This window comes from Pteropus alecto, unplaced genomic scaffold (genome assembly GCF_000325575.1).
Source record: "Pteropus alecto unplaced genomic scaffold, ASM32557v1 scaffold39, whole genome shotgun sequence".
In the NCBI taxonomy this organism is placed as follows: domain Eukaryota; kingdom Metazoa; phylum Chordata; class Mammalia; order Chiroptera; family Pteropodidae; genus Pteropus; species Pteropus alecto.
This window is the reverse complement of record NW_006443568.1, coordinates 7406025-7427725: the sequence shown is the minus strand read 5'-3', so window position 1 is coordinate 7427725 and position 21701 is coordinate 7406025. Positions and strand designations below refer to the sequence as shown.

The 21701-nt window shown below is 38.7% G+C and overlaps 1 protein-coding gene across 16 annotated transcripts in view; it reads left to right on the top strand.

The window, feature by feature from the left end:
* EPB41 (erythrocyte membrane protein band 4.1) overlaps window positions 1-20333 on the top strand; it is a 153545-nt gene extending 133212 nt beyond the window's left edge. For 8 of the 16 annotated variants that reach the window (XM_015598909.2, XM_015598919.2, XM_015598910.2 and 5 more), the window contains 6 exons: window positions 8669-9118; window positions 10332-10460; window positions 15246-15347; window positions 16455-16535; window positions 19101-19205; window positions 19852-20333. In XM_015598909.2, the coding sequence (XP_015454395.1) occupies window positions 8669-9118; window positions 10332-10460; window positions 15246-15347; window positions 16455-16535; window positions 19101-19199 (861 nt within the window). In that variant the 3' untranslated portion in view covers window positions 19200-19205; window positions 19852-20333. The remainder of the gene's footprint in view (window positions 1-8668; window positions 9119-10331; window positions 10461-15245; window positions 15348-16454; window positions 16536-19100; window positions 19206-19851) is intronic. The other 8 variants (XM_025041328.1, XM_025041327.1, XM_015598916.2 and 5 more) reach the window with 2 other exon arrangements.
* Window positions 20334-21701: the final 1368 nt, after the last annotated feature.

Genomic DNA, 21701 nt, shown 5'->3' with positions numbered 1-21701 from the left:
TGCAGTGCAGAGCATTTCTTACTGGGTTTGCAGAACAAGGGTAATGTGCTCTGTGGGTGTGTGTGTGTGTCTGTGCACACCCCTACTCCCTAACCCCACTGCCACCTTCTGCTCACTTTTTCTTATCAAAACTTATTTTTTTTATTTAAAATAATTTTTTTTAGTTATACAAATTTTATTAAGAAATCTAATGAATCCCCAAACCCCGTTTTTCTGCGGTACAGAGACACTGATAAAAATATATTTAACTTTCTCTGAGGTATTTGCATTTCATCAGGCCAGAGTCATTGCAAAGATGATGATGACATTGTGGAGCTGATCATATCATTAAGCAGTATTTACAAGGCGAGTCCTAACTCTGTTTACTTGATGGAATAGCAAAATAGAATGAAGAGAATATGAAAATCAGTTGTAGTTTAATAGATATGGTACATTTAGGGTTCCGTTGTGTAAAGTGACGACAGAGGTAGTATGCTCAATCTCTGACTCTCTTTTATGCAAAATTTAGAAATTTCAGGAAGCAAAATCTGTGGGTAGTAACATGAAAATATGCTCTGGACTTAGAAACAGCAGTAAGTCTATTAAGCTTTAAAATGGTTGTAAATTTTGTGACAAATCGGAAATTTTCTTCCTGTTTTCTTTAACAGGCAGTATATATTGCAAAACTATTAAAAACTGCCTACCATAGTGTTCTTCCTGAGGATCTTGGTTCAGGAATGTTTATTAAATATCTCCATAGTGTCCCTATTTTAATTCTTCTATCACATTTCTTTCTTCAAAATTCTGCCTGGTGATGTTCTCTAAAATAAAATGAGAACCTGGCCAAGAAAGCCGAAAGGAAGTCCAGCTTTAGTTAATCCATAGGTTTGGCCCACGTTGGGTATTCAAGAAACACTTATTTCCACATAGGGACTAGATGTTTTTATTGCCCTGATTCATGTTTCTTTGCAAAAAAAAATAATATTTTAAGAAATATAGTATAAGAGCAAGTAATATTTAGTATTTGCCTAGTACTTCACTTTAACACTCCACACGACCCTTACAATGGCTATATCAGGTTGACAGTGATGTTCTTGCTTTAAATGATAAAACTGAGTCTCAGATTCAGAGACCTGCCCCAAAGCGAGTAGCTCTTAAATGAGAGAAGTGAAGCTAGAATCTAGGTCTTCGATGTTTCAGTCCATTGACATTCTATTATGCCACAGCTATCTCCTAAGTCACTTAGTCCCCAAATGAAAATGTGAAAGTTACAGAGAGTGATTATTAAAGAGAAGTTTGAAATTTCTGAGGCACTAATTTTTAATAAAACTGGGCATTAAAAATGGCTCTCAGATCCTGAAGCTACTAATGAATTGACTTATTATGCTGGACTCTCTTTATCTTGCTTTAAATCCCCCAGACTGAGTCATGCAGAGTGCCCCAGAACCTGAAGTAGGATCTCTTTCAGTCAGTAGGTGCTAGAAGATGGACATGAGAAATGAGGGCTTGCCTGTTGAGACAAGAGGTCTCAGGTCTTTTGTTTGGCCTTGGAGATAATCTGGTTCCTGGTATTAAAATCATTCAATAAAAAGATTTGAATTTTTTAGAAGAAAATAGTCATTTCCTTTCATGCTTATTGGAGACCATTTAGATAGATCAGTAGTTTAAATTCTGTTAATTAAATCAACTTTCAAGCACAAGGTCAGAAGAAAATTAGATTGGTATCCAAAAGCAAACAAACCAAAAACACCATCATCAAACTAAATGACATTTTGTAACTCTGATAATTAATTATTCATTCATCATCAAAGAAAGTATTTTTGGTATTCTGTGCTTGAGCCCCTAAGTATATTTATGTAAATGTGAAGCTCTTATTTTGGAATAGAGCGTTTGAGAACCTTAAGGGTGGTGTTGGCAAAGTGAGGTAGGCCGGGGTATTTGTGCAGTTTAGTGAAAGAATTTGTATTTTGGTCTGATTGGACTATGAAAATTCTTTTTGCAATCATATTTGTGCTTCCTACTTCTCAATCTATTCAATTTTATTTTTAAAAAGGTCACCTTAGCATGTTAATTCTAAGGATAGAGCTTTGAGAACATTGAATAGAATATGTTGGTTTTTTTTTTTTGAAAACTAAAAATTAAACAAATTGAATCCAAGGCTCTCATAAGAACTTAGCTTTATAATTGGCATGACTGTTTTCTTCTTTCAAAATTTTTCTGTCACCTGTCTAATTTTGCTTGTGGTGGGCTCAATAACATTGCTGACTGGTTTATTTCAGTGCTTAGTGTAACATTATAATACTTGAGAATGCACAAAAATAACAAGACACTGTAATTAAGCATAGAGACCAGCTCTGATAAAAGGTTGCCTTCTCCCCAAGGTTCCACCATTGCCACAACCACCACATGGCACTGAGTTTATTATGTAAACATATTTAACTGCCATCTGTACATATCATTGTCAATAGCTTCATTCAACTAAATTTAAGTACCTTGGAGATTAGATAACCTCTTTCATTTAGTAGTGGTTTCTGCGCTGAGATGGCAATTACAGAACTGTTTATTGAATTTGGTCAATTATTTTGAAGTCTTATACTTGATTTTAATAAAACAAAATCTTTCGGCCTGAGGTGCAGGGCACTCAGCCAAAAAGAAATATACATTATTCTGATGTGATGTATGATATTGTTGATCTATAATATACATTTCTAATCTAGAATTATTATTCAGATCAAGTTTTGGGATACTTGGGTCTTTAATATTTTATATTCCCAGTTGCTATCATGACTTTGTCAAGACTGATATTTTCTTTGAGTGTCTTTACTGGTTTAGAGGGAGATATCTAACAAGAAAATTTACTAAGGAATTAAATCACGATATTTTTATTCACATTCCTAAGAATATTCCTGCCATCTCTAAATCAGAAAACATTAAACAAAACCTAATCAAGCTACACTTTAAATTTTAGCTGTTTCTTTTTTACCTAAATATATTGTTCATCATCTTTGACTTTGACTTTCAAAATTCACTTGCTAAATTATTAAAGTCTTATATTTGCCTTAAAAAAGATTTTTTCTTATTTTATAAATTTATTTAATTAGTTTCAAGTAAACGGTACATTGGTTAGACATCTATATAGTTCATACAACGATCCCCCAATTGCTCCCTCCCTCCCCTTATATTCTTTACCAGTTACTGACATTTGTTACCATTCTTTTAAGAAACTAAAAAGTAAACTAAAAGAAACTAAACTTTTAAGATTTATTTTTGTTTTTAAAATCTTGGAAGACATGAAGGATTTATCAGCACTTCCTTCATAAATTGTTTACCAGACTCTTCAGGTTTTACAGATCATTTCATTATGAAACCAGATAAAAATGCTTGCATAAAATATAACTGAATAACATTTTTGATTAAAAAAGTAATGCATATTTATTTTAGAAAGGTTAGGAAGTGCAGAAAAACACAAAGAAATCAAATTATTTACAATCGTACCACTAGTGATATTTTAGTGTACTTTAAGGTCTTTTTCATTTGTATAATTATACACACTGGAAATAAAATTTTAAATGAATAAGAAATAAAACGTAGCATATTATCAAGAGGAGAGTTTAGTCTTTGAAGTTAGCATTTTTACATTCTTTCCTCATTCCAACATCTGAAAATACTTTCCTGAAATCACATGACAAGGATGGTAGTGATACTGCTGTTGTTCACTTGGTCCTTATCTGCTTCCCTAGGATTTTAATATATTCTAGAATATATAGAAAGATAAAAAGGAGACAATGGCAGTTTATTGTATTCCTTTTAACAGAGAAAGGATTTGTTTTTGTATTGTTACCCAAAGGTAAAATTGTTCTTCACTAAGCAGGGAACAAATGAGCCAATGTTTATGGGGAAAGTTTCTATATAGGCTCTCTGGGGGGAAGCGGGGGGGAATACACACACACACACACACCCCAGCTCTTATATAGCAAATTTTAGAAAGATTTTCAGAATTTATTTTCATCATAATGCTAATAGGATAAGTAGTTTAGTAAGCATAACTGTGCTTCTTTCAATAGTCTCTTTGAATACACATATCTTTTCCTTCAAAAATAACCTGAAAAGTACTCTGGATTGCATTTAATGTAATGGCAGCAAAATACCTGTAAAATACTCATATTCTCCTCTTAATGATATCTGGAATCTTTAAGTCAAGGGAGAGGTAATTTATAGTTCACCAAGGCACATATGTACACAGAGTTTGATAATCCTGAGACATAATCACCATAATCCCTTTGAATAAATAGTTTTCAAAAGAAAGCCTTTAGGAAAAATCCCTTGTTTCTCCTCTCAAGAGAAAATACTGAATTATAATATGTAGCAGGAACCATTGACTCTTTAAGCAAAATTGAGAATTTTTAATCAAATAGTGTTCCTGCTCAGTTAAATATTTGCCTAACATTCTTTCTTCTCATATTCTTAAAACCAACTAGATAGCTTTGTAGGACTTTATACAGTCACCTCGTCTTTCTATTGTAGCATCTTTCTTCTTACAGACCCCCTATCAGCCTGGATAAGCAACATCTGAATTAACACCTTTGAATCACATTAAGTCTCAATTTTGTCTGTCATGGTGGATGGTTCATACCCAGTCATATATTTATTCGTCTCGTTGAGAAGTTCTCTTTAAAGTTTCCAGGCCATTTTGGTACATGCAGTTTTTCAGAGTCTTACATAATTCATCGGTCCTTGCTGATGGTCACAGCCAAAAGCACAACATTGTCAGTTAAAATTTCTCACTGATATCATGTGCCAAATTTGGGGTGTCTTATGTCATAAAGATTATGTATCTTCTTTTTGCCTCAATCTTTTCTGGCTTTTGCAGCCTTCTCCTTATATTTAAAAGTATAGTATTGGCCACTAAAATCAGACTCTGCTAAGAGGACTTTGGACAATCTTTGTACTTCTCAAAAGTATAGTCAGGTTTGGAGGACACGTCCTTTGGTCCAACTTGAAATACTTTCTGTTGCCATGGGAAGAAATGGGCTTTAGAATCAGAGACTGACTTGAGTTTAAATCCTTTCTCCATCACTTACTAGTTCTGTTATTTAACCTCTTGGTTTGTTCAGCTATAAAATAGGGATAGTGACTGCCTAAAAGTGAGGTTGTGAAAAATTAAATGAAAAAACATGTTAAAGTGACTAGCACAGCACCTGGCACATGGTGAACATGTAATAATGTTAGTTTTCCTCTTATTTTCCTAATAACAGGAAATAAAATACTGGACTAGACAATGAGTCTGGTCAAGTGGGCCACTTTTTATGTTCTTTCTAAACATGCCTTTTCAGTTTTTGAGTGGCACAAGGCAAAGCAGTTCTCAAGTCACCTAGTACACTTTCAGCAAGTTTTTACTGAACATCTATTATGTGCCAAAAAACAGTGCAAGAGAGTACATAGTAACACAGCTAAGTAACATGGTAAATGCTTATCCCAGAAGGAGCTTATAGTCTAACGGAAGAGACAGAGACTAAACCAATGACAGACAGAGTGCAATGGGGACAAAAGAGGAATGGTATCTAAACATACTTTAAGCAGCCAGGGGGAAACTTCCGGAAGAACTAAAACGAGCTGAGCATGGACTTCCAGGCAGAAGGAATAATATTGACAATATTTAGGCAGGGAGACAAAAGAAAGCATCCTCTGATCTAGGAACTGCAGATATTTTTGAATTAATGGAGAGAAAGATTGGTGTGGAAGTATAGCAAGGTGAAGCTGGAGAGAGAAGTAGAAGTTATATTTTAAAGTATTTTCTATGTCTTACTAAAGGGTCTGGACTTTAACTAGAAAGCAATGAAGAACCACTAAAGCATTTTAAGCTGAAAAATGGAATTTTCAATGTTTCACATTAGAAATAAAACACTGTAGCAGCAAAATAGAGGATGTATTCAAGGAAGGTTTGAGAGGAAAAAGAAGGTAGGAAAGAAAGAAAAACTAGGGCATTAGTAGTAAGATAGGTGGGGCATTTTAAGAGTGTGAATGAAGATAGTAAATGTGGAGATAGAAATAAGCAGATACGGAGATATAAAGTACAGCACAGGGAATATAGTCAGTAATGTTGTAATAGCTATGTATGGTGTCAGATGAAGACTTATCGGGGGGATCACTTGTAAATTATATAAATGTGCAATCACTATGCTATATACCTGAAACTAATGAAAAATAATATTGAATGTCAACTGTATTTAAAAATAAAAAAAGAAAAGCAGATAAGGGAGATATTAAAGTGGAATAAATATAACTTGATGATATAATCTATGGGTGGTAGCGGATGAGTGTAAGGAAGGCATTGAAGATGATTCTCAGGATTCTGGCATGGAAGACTGGATGGTGCCATTTACCAATGTAATAGAAATGATGGAGGAGGTTGGGGTGGCAGGTCCAGGCAGCAGCAGAAATGGGTTTAGTGTTGGTCATATTAGTGCTCCATATGCCTGAGAGAATGTCCAGTCAATCATTGCCTGCCTTATCCAAGAGCCAACTGGAGAGGTTGATTTGACCATATGTGAGAATGCTATAAATGGTAATAATTTAACCCAACTGTTATCATTTTTCCTTTTATTTCCAATTACTAACACAGATGATCAGTAAATATTTGAATGGATATTGCTGTGGCTACAGCTTTTACCCTTAGTCTCCTCTGTACCTGCTTTAAAAAAAAATGATTGATTGATCTCATTTTACTCAGCAGTAGGCAACTTTGGGCCAGGTGGTAGTTTCTTGATGACAGACCACCACTTATCTCTTGAGTAGACTGGTACAAAATTGGCTTTTACTCGATTGATTATCTTTGGTATTTTTCTGGTTTACTAATCAGGCTTCTCGGTTGTGAAAAAATACATGTGGAGAAACCGTCAAATTCCTCTCCTTGTGAATGGGTTTGGATATGCCATTGACAGTGCTATATCTAGCATATAGCAATTTGAGAAAGCCTGTTTGTTTATTACCAGCTGATCTATTTTTGGATAGCTCGATTACAGCTTGTCTAACTCAAAAGAAATGATAAATATCCAAGGAAGTACAGTGTATTAATAATATTACAACAAATTCATTCTAGTGTCCCCCAAGCCCTAGCATATTATACTCACATAATGTTGATTAAATTAAGTAAGTCTATATGGTACATTAGAATTTACAAAGTGCTTTTATATATGCTATTGTATTTGACCTTCAGAACCCTATGAGTCAAACCAAGTTATTATTCTCACTTTAAGTAGGAGAAAATTCATATACCCTTTGCATGAATATTTTACGTATTTCTGATACATCTGCAAACAGAGACAGTTTCTGTCATCATTTCTCAATTCCATTTTTCATATCCTAAGTAATATTCATAATCAGTCAATGAAAGACCTGCCTAATCTAAATTCAACATGTACCACTTTGTGATGCTGCTGACAATGTCAAGATGGCTTAAAAGAAAAGTTGGCCTGAAGTTCTTGAGTACACCGCATCTTTTCTTGCCTCAATAGAGCACCGGTTTATATTTATCACAATGTAGGCTGGTTTACAAGCTAAGGAGCAGAAGTGATTTTTAAAAATATCATACATGTAACATGATTTAAGGACTTAAATGTGTAAGCTGGTCCAAGCATATATCATTTACTCCAGGAACACCTTTTTAAGAGTCCCTTTCCGTTATTAAGTTCCTATGTGGTAGGTAACATGGTAAATTGACCTCACCAAAATTTCAGGCGTAGGTGGCGTATTTACAGCCTTCTGGTGAGCGCTTGTAGATGTTACTTTTCATGACATTTGGCTTCTGTTAGAGTGTTCATTTTTCAAATGGCTCATATCCTTTCCCTGCCTATGCAAATTCCTTGTCTTTTTCCACCTATAGCACCTTTCTTTAAACTTTAGAAATACGTCCAACTCCTGTCATGTTATCTTCTCATCCATGTTCTCTTGGAAGTGCTTATTTTAGATCTGTTTTTACTGTGATGTGAGGCATTTAGCCCAGGAGGGACTCTGTATTTTCAGGATTTATTTTCCTTCGGGGCTGGAGATGTTGTATCATTCATCTGCAAAGAAATACATCTCAGCTGCTGGGTCACTTTTATTGCTTACAAAGAGATTTTCACTATTTTTGATATTATATTTAATTTCATGGCAATAATTGGATTAACTCTGTGCTGGATGTACTCAACTTCTATATCCCTGCCAACCAAAATCTGGATTTTAGCTTCTCCATGATGGCTAGTATTATGATACATATGGCTTGTAGATATGAGACATATGGCTTTCAACCTGATCAGGCTCAAGAACATGTTTTGACTGAGTCATAAATTATGTTGTGCCCTGTGTATAGTATAAGATGGGTATTTAGGAACCCAACTTAATAACTCCTTTAAGTATGAAGAGTATGTATTATACAGGGAAGTCCATAGTAATACAAAGTGCTTGATACTAGGTGAGGAACATCGAAATTATTTCCCAGGTTAACAAAGTTCTAGAAATAGGACCAAAACAAGGTTGGAACTGCTTAAGCTGCTGATGTTTAGTGAACAATCGTTCTTCTTTTTGACTGTTTGTATATTAGTATTAATATTTTCGAGGCCTCTTAAAAATCATTGTTAATTCTCAAAGTTCACTATATTCCCCACTTATTCCTAATCTTCTTACTTTTGTATGTGTTATTCATTTGTAGAATACAAATGGCATTCGCACAGAGGAGATGGCTGCCGTGACAAAGGGGCCATCTGCCAAACCTGACTCTGAATGGGAGGGCCCCAAGCATTCAATAATTCCTAGTAAGAGTCAAATGACCACCCCGTCGGAGTCTCCGCAAAGCTTTGACTTTGGCTCCCTCTCCATAAGCAGCAAGGAGACAGAAGAGAAGGAGCAGGGAGCAGCTGGCTATCTTGATATTAAGGAAATGCCAAGAGGCCCAAGTGAGGAATGTATAGGAGTGGAGGAACAGGCCAGTGTCTTAAAGTTCTCAGTATCACCAGCTTCCTCTCAGCTGCAACTTGGTGAAAAAAAGGCAGAGAGTAGTGAAGAACATATTACACCAGGAGAGCCACTTGGAAAGCAAAATGGATCATTTCTTGACTCTCCTGTGGGTAACCAGTTCCCCACCCTCATTCGAAGTTTCCAGGTAGTAACGGATTCAGTGATGCAGGTCTAATGATTCACTTTGGGAGAGGGCCAGAATCTGTTCTGTGGAGGAGGAGGAGGAGGTGATGGTAATGGTGGTGGCGGTGGTAGTGGTGGTGGCGATGGTGGTGATGAGGGTAGTATCCTCTCTGCTTTTTTTGCAAAATCGCACAATAAAATTGAAGCCCTTGATTATTTTAAAGAAATTTATGCAGAGTAATTAACTCTATGGCTTAGAAATGCTTTCTCCCCTGATGGCTTAACAAGACTCTTGGGGGGTAAACTCCAGCTGTTTATGAAGCTGGTGCGTGTTCCTCTTTTCCTTACTCAACTATGAGCTATGTAAAGAGGCGAATTTGTGAGACTCTTGTGATGAGGATTCTGTGGTGTCCTGAGACTACACTCAAAAAATTCAAATACTCTTAAGAGGGGTAACTGATTTTATTATGAGATTTCAGGCCCCAAATAATTGTTTATGTATTGCAATCACAGAGTACAGCCCACCACTTCCACTGACCCTACTCACAGGGTCTTCCGTGATCATAAGCACTAATCTCCTACGCTAAGGTGGATGGCCACTTTATCACAATCAAATGGTAGTTTCAGGGTGATTTATAGTCTTGGGGAAAGGTGAACTAATGAACCTTTAATCAAAAAAATCTTTGATATTCCACTAATGTTCATTCTTCTGAAATTCTGAGATTAATCACCAGGTGGTGGTAGAACTGATTATTTTCTTTCCAGTTATTGTTTCTTCTCAGTAACTCTAAAGTGAATATCTGACATTGATTTGAAAGAAGTTAATGAATTCCAGGGTAATGCATTTCATTGCCACTGCTGTGGAGGAAATGTGGCTGATTTTCTTAATGGTACAATCACAAGGACAAACAAAAGTGACTGCTATTTAGAAAATAGTTTTATATTCAAATTCTGAAGGTCAGTCCCAAGTGTTTGGTATCACCAGTCATAATTGTCTGATCTTATAGCATTCCATTAAGCATATGAAAGTGATTACAGTGATGCTGTTCTTTAATATCCCTCATGATTTGATACCTTGTCAGGGCTACTGTGGAATAGTGTCCAAATCTTAGGCAGAGACTGAGCTAGACCTTTGCTTGATTAGAGCTATCACTTTGGTCAAATCAATGTCAGAAGATTAGTTCACCACAGCCTTCAGAAGATTCCGGTAACTCTGTTTCTCTACCGCTTCACAGCCTCCCCTGGTGAAGACTCAGACTGTCACCATCTCAGATACTGCCAATGCTGTGAAAAGTGAAATCCCAACCAAAGACGTTCCTATTGTCCACACTGAGACCAAGACCATCACTTACGAGGCTGCTCAGGTAGGACACAGTTTGATGTTCTAGAACCAAAGACTAGAAATAAACAACCTTTCTTCACAGGGTTTCTAATTATTTGCTGCAAATAATGCTAGGCTTTTCTGGGGCAGTTCATTTTAGAAGACATCACTTCTAAGTGATCTAGGGATGTCCCAAAATACTTTATTTATCTTGGATATGATTGCTTATATCTACCCAATTCACTTAGGGAAGGCAGTCTAGTTTAATGGTTAAAAACATGGGCTTTGTCAAACAAACCTGAGTTCAGGTCCTGTCTTCTCCATTAATTAACTTAAGCAAGTAAAGGAATATTTCTGATCCTTGATGCCCCATTCCACCCCTGACCTCCATCCTACATGATGTTAGTACCTGTGTCTATCTCATGATTTTGTTGTAAAGATTATATAAGATATAGTACTATATGGAATCGACTTGAGCACCATGCCTGAAAACATAAATAAATAACAGCTGTAATAATCATCATCAATTTAGTACAATTAAATTAAATTTAAACTTACATAAGAATTTAAGTATTTAAAATTTTTGTTTACCTCCTACTTTTAATAAAATTTCTCCTTCATTTTTGGTAATTTGAATGAGCTAGAGTTGCTTATGTTGAATTGTTTCTCTCTTTTTTATTTTTAATCCACAGAAGTCAAAGAGAAGAAAAACTTTTCCCTCTGTAAACTGAGATATTATTTCATTCCTGCAACAAATATTTCTTGAGTATTCATATGTTAGGCCAAAGCAGTGTACAAGGTAGAGACATAGGTCCTACACTCTGGAACTTACATTCTAGTCAAGAGAGACAGGCAATAAAACACATAAATAAATGTATAAATTTCAAACAATAATAGTACTATAAAGAAACTAAGGAAAAATAGAGTTTAATAATACCGGATTACATGAAAGCTTCCCACTTTGGGGCTAGAATAGTCAGGAGATCCTCTCTGAGGAGGTGACATTTTAGCCGAGGCCTGCAGGATGGCTAACTGGATAACTCTAAACAGATTGTTAATTTCTCTAAGCCTCTGCTTCCTCAGCTGCAAAATGGGGATAATACTACCTTCTATTGAAAGATTTGGGGGAGGATTAAGTGAAATGATGTCTATAAAGTGCTTGGTGCATTCTTTGACATTTGGTTAATGTGAGAATGCTTCCCCTTCTCTCTCGTGTGGTCTAGAGTATGGAAATTTGAGTTTGGTAAATAATGAGAGAAGTTCCTTGAAGTTTTTTAGTAGTGGTGATAAAGTGGCATAATAAAAGCAATTTTGGAAGGAGATTCCAAAAGCTTTGTGCTGAATATATTAAAGTAGGGAAATGCCTGGCGACAGGAATATGACTAGAGCAGGTCTGGGGAGATGCTTGTAAAGAACTGAAGTGTAGCCTGAGGAAATGAGAAGAAAGAGCTGTGTCAAGAGAGATAGAAATGAATGAATAGGACTTGGCAGTTGAGGGGACTGAAAAGGAAGGAATAGGAAAGTACTTTAAAATTGGGCACACTATTCGCCAGAGGATGTAGGAAGGAAATACTTGCTTATGAGAGGGAGCCCTTTAAGTTGTCATTACCATTGAAACAACCTAAATGTCCATCTTTAGGGAACAGGTTAAATAAATTATGGTATATCCAATAAGGTAATTCCGTGCAGCTATTAACAAAACTTCTGATGAGAGTAATCTACGTGATAAATTGGTAAGTATAGTGCAATATGGTATAAATAACATGTAGAAAAAAGTACCTGGCACATACATAGTAAGCCCCAGATAATTATTTGCTGTTGTTATTATTTATTTGCTATAAGTATTTCTACTTCTGTTTTTATTATCTTGCCAGACAAGCCCAGGAGATGGGGAGCCAGAATTGGGTTTTACTGTTTGTGTATATGTATGCGAATGTGTGCTTGAGGTGAAATTTACATACAGTGAAATGCACAGATGTTAAGTGTTCAATTTGATTGGTTTGACAAATGTGTATACCTGTGTAACCAAGACACATTTGGGATACAGAACATTTCCATTACTCCTTTCTTTATAGTTTTTTTCCAGTCAATCCCTACCGCTCCAGGCAGCTACTGCTCTGATTCCTATCACCATAGCTTAGTTTTGCCTGTTCTTGGACTTCATATAAATAGAAGTATATAGTAGTACACTTTTGTGTCTGAAGATAGTTTTCAGATTCATCTATGTTACATGAATCCATAGTTCACTGTTTTTAATTGTTGAATAGTATTCTGCTTTGCGAATATACCATAGTTTGTGTATCTTTTCATTTTTTGATGGACATTTGAATTTATTCCAATGGGATAAATATGAATAAAACTGCTATAAACATTTATGAAAACATTTATGTTCAAGTCTTTCTGTGGACATATGTTTTCACTTATGATGGGTAAGCACCTAAGAGTGGAATTGCTGCGTCACAAGATAAATGGATGTTTAACTTTATAAGCAACTGTCAAAGCTGCACAACCATTTTGAGGAAACATTGGTAAGAGGGTCAAAGAAAAGAAGCCTGATATGGGAAGAGTATAAGTTGGAAATCATAACAACATCTCTTCCATCTTCCACCTTCTTTGGGGACAGAAAGGGAGGAGAAAGGTGGATGGAAGGTAGAAAAAGAATCAGGTTTAGTAGCAAAGTAGCTCTTTAAAAGGATTTAGCTCTCCTGGCATTCAAATTTATATTCTCATAACAATTTATAAAGTACTTTTATTTCTATAATCTTTTTTGAGCTTCAAAACAATGCTCCGATGGAGGCAGAGCACATACTACAGTAATGCCTGTTACAAATGAGAAAACTAAAGCTCAGAAAAGTCAGAATAACTTGCCCAGTTATTTGAGCTGGGACCCAAACCCGAGGCTTTGGACAAGAAGTTTCTTGCCCTAAGCCCTAGTTTAGACACTAATTATAGAAACTTGACAAATTATTTAACCTCTCTGGACCTCAGTTCTCTTAACTGTACAGTGAGCATAATAACAGGACCTACTCACGGCGATGTGAAGCACAGCACAGGGAATATAGTCAGTCATGTTGTGATAACTATGTGTGGTGTCAGGTGGGTACTAGACTGATCTGTAAATTATATAAATGTCTAACCAGTATGCTGTACACCTGAAGCTAATGAAAATAATACTGAATGTCAACTGTAATTGACAAATAAAAAATCCATAATCAAACATAGGACCTAGTTCAGATATTGAGAATTGTAATTGAGATAACGGTTGCATTATGGGCTTGGCATATAGTAAGAGTACAGTAAATATTAGTTAAGTCTGAATCTAAGGTAAATAAGTGGGTCTGAGCTGAAGAAAGTTTCAGCGAACTAGGTAATAATATATCTGGTATGAGGGTGGCTTGTGCGTAAGACTTAGGTGACACAACCACGTTCCCTCTCTTTGTTTTGCCTAGATTCCTACCTAGAAGGGAACCCAGGCAGGGCCTCTCCTCCTTCCACATTCTCTTCTCCTCCTTCCACCCTCCCACCACCACCACCACCACCACCACCCACCCACCACCAATATCTCAAAGTTTTGCCTTAATGAAATGGAATCCTACTCATAAAAAGGTTGGAGGCCTCTGCTTACAATACAAATGACTTATATAAAGAAGCAGGGAAAGTTAGTAAGCTAACACATTTTTTGCTGCAAGGTTCTTTGTGAAAATCATTGCAGTTCTCTAACTCCCCCTCTGAGATGGTATACAATACCTGTAACAGCCATTTTAGGTCATTGTTATCTGAAAAGCATGTTGCCATAGGCAGCCTACATCATGCTGTTCTTCCATCTTGACTATGGGGTTATCAGCAGCTCTGAGGTTAATGGCCCAAACAGGTACTGATAACCGTTCATCAGGCTAAGTTTGGCCCCTGCCAACCATCTCTCTTCCTTTCTGCTAATGTCATTACTCAGCTTGATCATAGTATGTTTGTTTTGGTCATAATATGGTAAGCTCCAGGGGAACAAGAAGTAGCCCTAACTCTTGTTCTCTATATAGATTAGCTGTGTAGCTCAGCATTTAAAATACTTTTAAACCCCTCCTATAATGAGGATCCATTTTAATAGTAATTTTGTCAGAAATGTCATTGAAATATTATAGATATTCCCTTCTATTTTGCCTTAAAGGGACATTTCCTCCCTCATTTGCTCCAGTCTCCCATCTCCATCTTCAAAGAAGGTAGCCAGAGGTTCCTTGGCCCCTTAAGCTCCCGTAAGGACCTTTCCCAATCTTTTCTAGAAAGTTCACTTTATGATTCAGAACCCAACCAAGAGTTTATACCTTTCCTGCCTTGAGCGGTGGTAAAGAGCTCCAGATCTGTAGAGAGGACAATTGCCACTCATTAGTTTTGAGTCCTTGGGCAAATCATTTATCTTCTCTGAGCCTGAGTTTTCTTACCCAAGAGTGCTAGTAAATATCTGCCCTTTCTATTTATTTCACAGAGCTGTGTGAGCATCAAAAATGATAATGTTACAAAGCCATTTGTGAACTATAAGATGCTGTACACGTGTGCGTAGTTATTGTCGCTCTTGTCAAACCTATGGCTTATACTCTGCCTGCTCTTTCTAATCCACTGCTGTCACTGACCCAGTGCTGAGGGAAACTGGATCCATTCAGCATTTTTAGAAGGAGCCTTGTTGCCAGGCAATTTATTTATTAATTAAGAGATCACTGTAAGAGAATCAGGTTTTTGCTTTAGAATACAGCTAAGAGGAAAGCTGGGTCTTGCAACATTTGCTCACAAGCCTTCCTGCGAGGCATGATAATACGTTGTGTTTCCTTCCCTTCCATAGACGGAGGACAGCAATGGGGACTTGGACCCAGGAGTCTTGCTGACAGCTCAGACCATCACATCTGAGACCACCAGCAGCACCACCACAACTCAGATTACCAAGGTAACAGACCAGTCAGAATGTCCTTCTAGAATCCAGTGGCATGTCAAGCTTGCTGTCTCTCTGTAGAAGGACCCCAATCCATAAACGAGGGTTTTCTCCTCCATCCCTACTGAGCCAAAGTATTCCAAATGTCCTAGCTACAAAGGCTGTGCTGCTCGCCCCTCCCAATAAACCTGGGAAAACCCTGAGAGTACTCCTGCCTACTTAATAGTCTTGGAAAGTCACATGTGGTTGTTCTCTTTACAAATCCATCTATCTCTCTGGTCAGCAAGTCCCCTATCTGGCTGTGGAGATAAGTTTAAAAAGTTAGTTTAAGGGCAGATGTTGTTGGTATTATTATGTAATCATATTTTCCAAGACAAAAGTCATATCCAGGATCAAAGCCATGAGTACTACAGATGCTGAAATATTGAAATTATTAGAATATTTTATGGGGGCCAAAGGGACAACAAATCTAAAATTAGAACTACTGCCAGAAAATGAAGGACGAATCTGTTGCTGTAACACTAGAGAAAAATGCATTTTCTTGTACGTAAGAAATCTAGATTTCTGGCCAAGCTCTGTCATCAACACACAGATGACTGGAAACCAGTTACATAATGTGTCTAGACCTTGGTTTTCTTCATTTGTCAAGTAGGGAAACCTACTCATCCTGAGGGGATTATTTGAGGATCTTTTGACATCAATAATATGAAAATGCTTTAAAATAAAGAGCCAAATTTCAATGTGCATGACATTTTTGTTCAGTCTTTTTATTTATTTTTTCCTCCTGAACATAGTCAAAATATACGGGAAAAGAGAAAAAACAAAATACCTGTCTGTTTTGTTTACTCACTGAATTTCTGTGGTATTGGGAAGAAGAAAAAGGAAAAAAAAAGAAATAGAGAATTGTGACTTTCTGTTTAACTCATTAAAGACTTTAGCAATCCAAGGGGATAGAGGTTTGCTTGTTTAGCAAATCCAGCCAAGATTTTGGACAAGTGGGTGAGAAAGCTGTTCTATCCAATACTCAACAGCAGATTAAAATTTGGTGTAGAGCCTTCAGAATAATTTCTCACTGTTTCTGTTTTCTTCCTTTCTCATATGACCACCTCTCTTCGGTTTTAGACTGTAAAAGGTGGCATTTCAGAGACCCGGATTGAAAAGAGAATTGTGATCACAGGAGATGCCGATATTGACCATGATCAGGTGGGAATGCTGAGGAGATTCTGGGCATGGGAGAGGTCCCTGGGCAGCAAGATAGATTGCATGCAAAAGACACCTCTGCCAGCTTCATCTCCAAAGAGCCCCCTCTTCTACTCTAGCTCTTACTCTGGAAGAAGGACAAAGGAAATCAGACTGAACAGGCTGGTGGGATTGGGGCCGCTGATTGGGGAAGCAAGTATAATAGAAGGAACACGGATTTTAGACTCAAAACACCTGTGTGCACATCCTGGGTCTTATCATGTTCTAGCTCTTAACTCCCTAGACCTCTGTCTCCTCATCTGTAAGATGGGCATTTTAGCATCTTCCTCTCAAGGTTGTGAGAATCAAGTGAGATATGAATGCACACGGGGCACATCATGGGCTCCGAGTAAATAGAGCTCTTGCTCTTCAGGGGATCTCATGTACCTAAAGACAGTAGATGATAATAAAACAAAAGGAAGGTATGATCTCCACCCTCAGTGGGGGTGAGGAGACAACTAGGGGAGATAGACTTGACTTGATTTCTGTCCTAGATCCATCACTGACTGTGACCTTGGGCTTTACCTGTGAATTTTTTTACCTCTCCCAAAAGAGTAGGTTGATCTAGATAATTTCTGGGCCCTTCTGAGTGCTAAAATTTTGTGTCTTTATGTTAATTAGATGCTAATTGTGTGTTACAAGCAATTAGCAAATAATAAGGTCAGGATTAATGTTCCCAATTCTCTGCCTGTTGAGGTTAGAACAGTAGAGCTGCAGAGAAGAGGGGGTGGAAGACACTGCATGCAAATGCTTCTGGAATCATTGACAGGAGCGCTGGAGCAATAATTCTGTGGCTTTTATGCTGATATGCTGAGTGCCTTAAAAAAAAGAAAGAAAAACTGAGCTGCAGTGCTGGCAGTTCCCTTGGTAGCAGGGTTGAGACTTACAGCTAAGAATACTGGGCTCAGGGTCCTAGCAACAGTCCTGCAAAGCCCAAGTAAGAAGCCTTGCAGCCTGTTTGCCCCAGCTCAGTGGATCTTGCTGCATTATCACCCTGCACTCACCTCCTCAGTCCAGTGTGATTTGAGCCCCTGGTGTGTGCTCAGTCTGTGCCGGACAGCAAGAGCAGTGGGATGGGAAGGTGTTTTGGGTTTGGAGTGAGACAGACCTGGGTTGAATCCTGACTCTACAGTGTACTGGCTGTATGCCTTTGAACTAGTTTTCTTACTACTCTCAGATATAGTTTCACCATCTTTAAAATAAAGATAATCATAGGTTTCTTTCAGGGTTGTTATGACAAAGAGACAAGCACACTTGCTAGCTCAGAGAGATGCTCCAGTGAGCCTCACGGTTCTAGGTACTGAGGAATACGCGGAAGGGATAAGATATGGTGCACTCTGGATGCGGGGAGGGAAGCACTCTAAGAAAGACTATTCAGGAGTAATGTGATGCAAGCTTTCACAGAGAGACTGGTGAAGGCCAGAGTAACCAAAGAGAGGGCTTGGGCTGGGCCTTGAAGCATGAGCAGATGAGTCAGACAAAAAGGGTCAGTGAGGATGAGAGGTGGTGATTCCAAGAATGGCTTTCATGGAGTTGAGACCTAAAAAGGTTTCACTTCTTCTCCTGTCCCTCCGTGTCCCTCCTAGAGGTAGTTTATAAGAGCCAGGGTCAACAATCAGCTGGTCAGATCGAACTAGAGTCCTTTCTGATAGGGGGCCCTGTCCCTAAGAATCCCCATGCCTCCAAAGGCTATGTCGGGCTCTTATACCTCGGGGTACTCCAAGCTAGTCTCAGAGACTTGCAGCCCACAGGGAATAGTGGCATTGCCGATCTTTCCCTTTGCCTTCTCTAGCTTTTCAGAAATGATCAAAACTCCTCCAGGTGCTAAAACAGAGTTCCCCTCCACAAAAACAAACAAACAAACAAAAAACCCTGAAAGACAGTATGATAAAGAGGAAAGAAAGTCCGATGGACTGAAGTTAAAACCCTTGTTGCATTACTTACTAGCTGTGAAACATTAAGCACTTTATTTAACCACGGAACCTCAGTTTCCTTGTCTATAAAATGGAAATAACAATACTACCCTCATTCATTGGAGATTAAATATATAATAATAAGTACTGTGGTTAGGCCAGTGTGTGACATATAATAGGCCCTTCCACGCTTCCTTCTTTTCTTCTCCCTACTTTAGCCAGAAACATCTTTTCCTTTTTGTAGCACGCTTCTTTATTTTCCTCCTCTGTTCTGAACTTCCTGGTTACCCTATGCTGAGCACAAATTTTGCTTTGTCCTTTAGACTCACTTATGAGTGAATCCTCCCAGACCCACCGAGGTGCAGCCATCACCCCTGAAGTCCTTCACTGATTCCTTGACGACAGCTCTAACCTTTCCTGTCTCTCTTTTCAGCCCAGGAGCCTCCCTATTCAGGATAGAGTGGACAAGGTCATTATCAGCTTGGCTTAGCCTAAATGCTGCCCTGGTACTGCAGATAGGATTGAATTTGCCAGAGAAATGGTATCTTATGACCCCTGCCTTCCTTCATAACCAGGCTGCTTTCTGCCTGATGGGTGTCCTTTCTGTCTTTTTCAGGTTCTTGTACAGGCTATCAAGGAAGCAAAGGAGCAACACCCAGACATGTCAGTGACCAAGGTGGTTGTTCATCAGGAGACTGAAATCTCTGAGGAATGAGCTCAGGTAGGGGCTATTCTTGCTGGGGTGGAGGGTGCTCACTGTCCCAGCCTCAGAGAACAGCAGACAGGAACTCCGGCCCCTCTGGGAGCCTCTCCCCACCCCCAAAAGTACTCACCCTGGGGCTTGATACCGTGAAATCAGAGGAAAGACTGATGAGGGCAACACAGGAGGTTATTAAGTATTTGGCTTCAACTAAAGCAGCTAGGTCTCCTTGTGTCCTCCTGCCCTTAGCAGTGCCATGGTGGGTTGGAGGATGTAACCCGACCCACCTCCTGAATCTTCATGCAGCCCCCTTTTTCTCCACCTTGCCTTCACCCTCTTCTCTCTGCTGCTTTGCTCTCTACTGTCAACAGAAGAGAGCCAGGGAAACGGGGGACAGGAGGACAGGAAAGAAATGGCTTAAGTTCTGTGAGCAAACTCGAGAGTTGGAAGCAGGGTAGCTGCTTTTTTTTGAGAGACAGGGATCTAATAAATTGATGACTAAAAGTAGTTTATAAATGATTTTAAGAAGCCATCAATTAGCAGGCAAGACTAGATCCTGTAAAACTGTTCAGGCCCTGATTGTCACTTGGAGCCACAGAACTTGGCAATGGGACTGGGTAACAGACTCCTAAGCAGGATTTAAAAACTTTGCTTCTCTTTTCTCTAGGAACTATTTACCCCCGACTCCCTGCCTATTTCCCATCCAAGAGAAAACCAGCAAAATGATAAAGAAGCTAACCTGCAATAATCAGACTTCAGACTTTCAAGATGATCTAAACCACCAGAAAATTAATTTCATTTTCTATTTGGAGTTTCTACCAACAGAGTCTTCTAGATATCACTGATCCTTTTGAATACCTTTTTCTATATCGTGATATCAGAAATTGTTCAACTTTTCACTCTATGGACTGTTTTTAAAGAGCTTTTTGGTTTTTTATGGGGTGATTTGTAACCCCTTCAACCTAGCCTCTCCCCATTTATTTCCAACCCAGATACTGACAGGGTCCACAGAATTCTTTAGGAAATTCTCCAAAGACTCTGTCAGCTGTGTTGGGCCCAAAGCCAGCTTAGTGGGTCTGCCCTGCTCCTCTCCTAGTTTTATACCCTTTGGATGACGGCAGAAACTTAAAAAAAAAGCCCTTTCTCAGAGCCAATGACTTGACGTTCTCAGAATGTCAGGCGTGGTGGCCCTAATCCACAGACGCCAAGAAAATGTCTCTGCCCCTTTGTGGAGGGTGGTTTTGGTGAGGTAGAGACCTCTGCTAAGAATGTAGTATTGCTTTTTGTTCTTCCCTCCTGTTCTTTCTTTTTGGAGCTTCTTTAGATCAAAGCATAAGAAGTTGCTTCAGATATATCTGATACTGTGAATGTTTGAACAGATTTGTGGCCTTCACCTTCCTGCCCTCCCTCCCCTTTTACCTCATCAGAAGCAGTGGCTCTGCTAAGTGCTCCTCCCACCTCCCATCTCAGGAGATCAAAACTCAGCAGAAAAATAGGCACTTTTTGGCCAAAAGCACTAATGGCACATTCTTAGTGACGATTTGGGCAAAGAAAGTAAATGAGGTTTTTGAAAGGTTTTCTAGTTCTGGGAATGTGCACTACACATAGGGGAATGGTGGGATTTACCTCAGTCAGGTCCTGCTGAGACGTATTTCCAGGTGGCAATCCCTGGGCGTCTTCTTTAACCCTGGGATGATAGGTGAATGTGACTCAGAGAGGGGGTTATGTTCCTTGACCTGTCTTCTCCCCACCAGCACCTGCCTGCAAACACCCTTCTGGAGAAAGGGAATTGGCTTTTAGGGGCCATCCTTCCCACAAGACCCCACATGCCAAGGAGTACAAGCATTAGCTGTGCTCATTCCCACTTACCATCTGAGGTCTGTTGGGGTTTGTGGGCTTGATTTTTATGGTGAGTTTGGGTGTAATTTGTTTTGTTTTGATTTTGAAAATGAGGCCTGATATTCACAACTCCACCATTCTTGGTACAGATTTGGGGGCATTTTTATTCAGTAGAACTTCTCTAATCTTCTAGCTTGCTTCCCACAAACAGATCTGCCTGGAAGTTCTTAGAATCCTAATTCTAGAATGGAAATGAATTCATGAGATAGACGCTGGGTCTATCTCATGATGGAGGCTCAAGGGCAGTGAGCAAGAGAGAAGTCTGATGCCTCTGCTCTCCACAGTGGGGGCCAGCAGCATGTGTCCAAAATCTCCATTGGCTGAGTTTTGTTTAACCAACTTGGTTGGTCTGAACTAATTTCAGGGGTGTGAATTTTTCTTTTAGTAGTTATGTGAGGTTGTTATTAACAGCTCTCTCTAGGGAGGGACAGGAAGAGCTCAGATGGGATGTGTGTCAGGCTTGGAGAGATTGTCCTGTCTCAGGCACGGACTTAAAGCCTGTCAGCATAGGATCTGAAATGACGGGGGTTTCCTGAGCTGTGTTGCCAGGAGTGGTGGTGAGGTTAGAAGTCCAGCTCACATCAAACCGGCATGCGATGTGAGCTCCCTTCCCAGTGG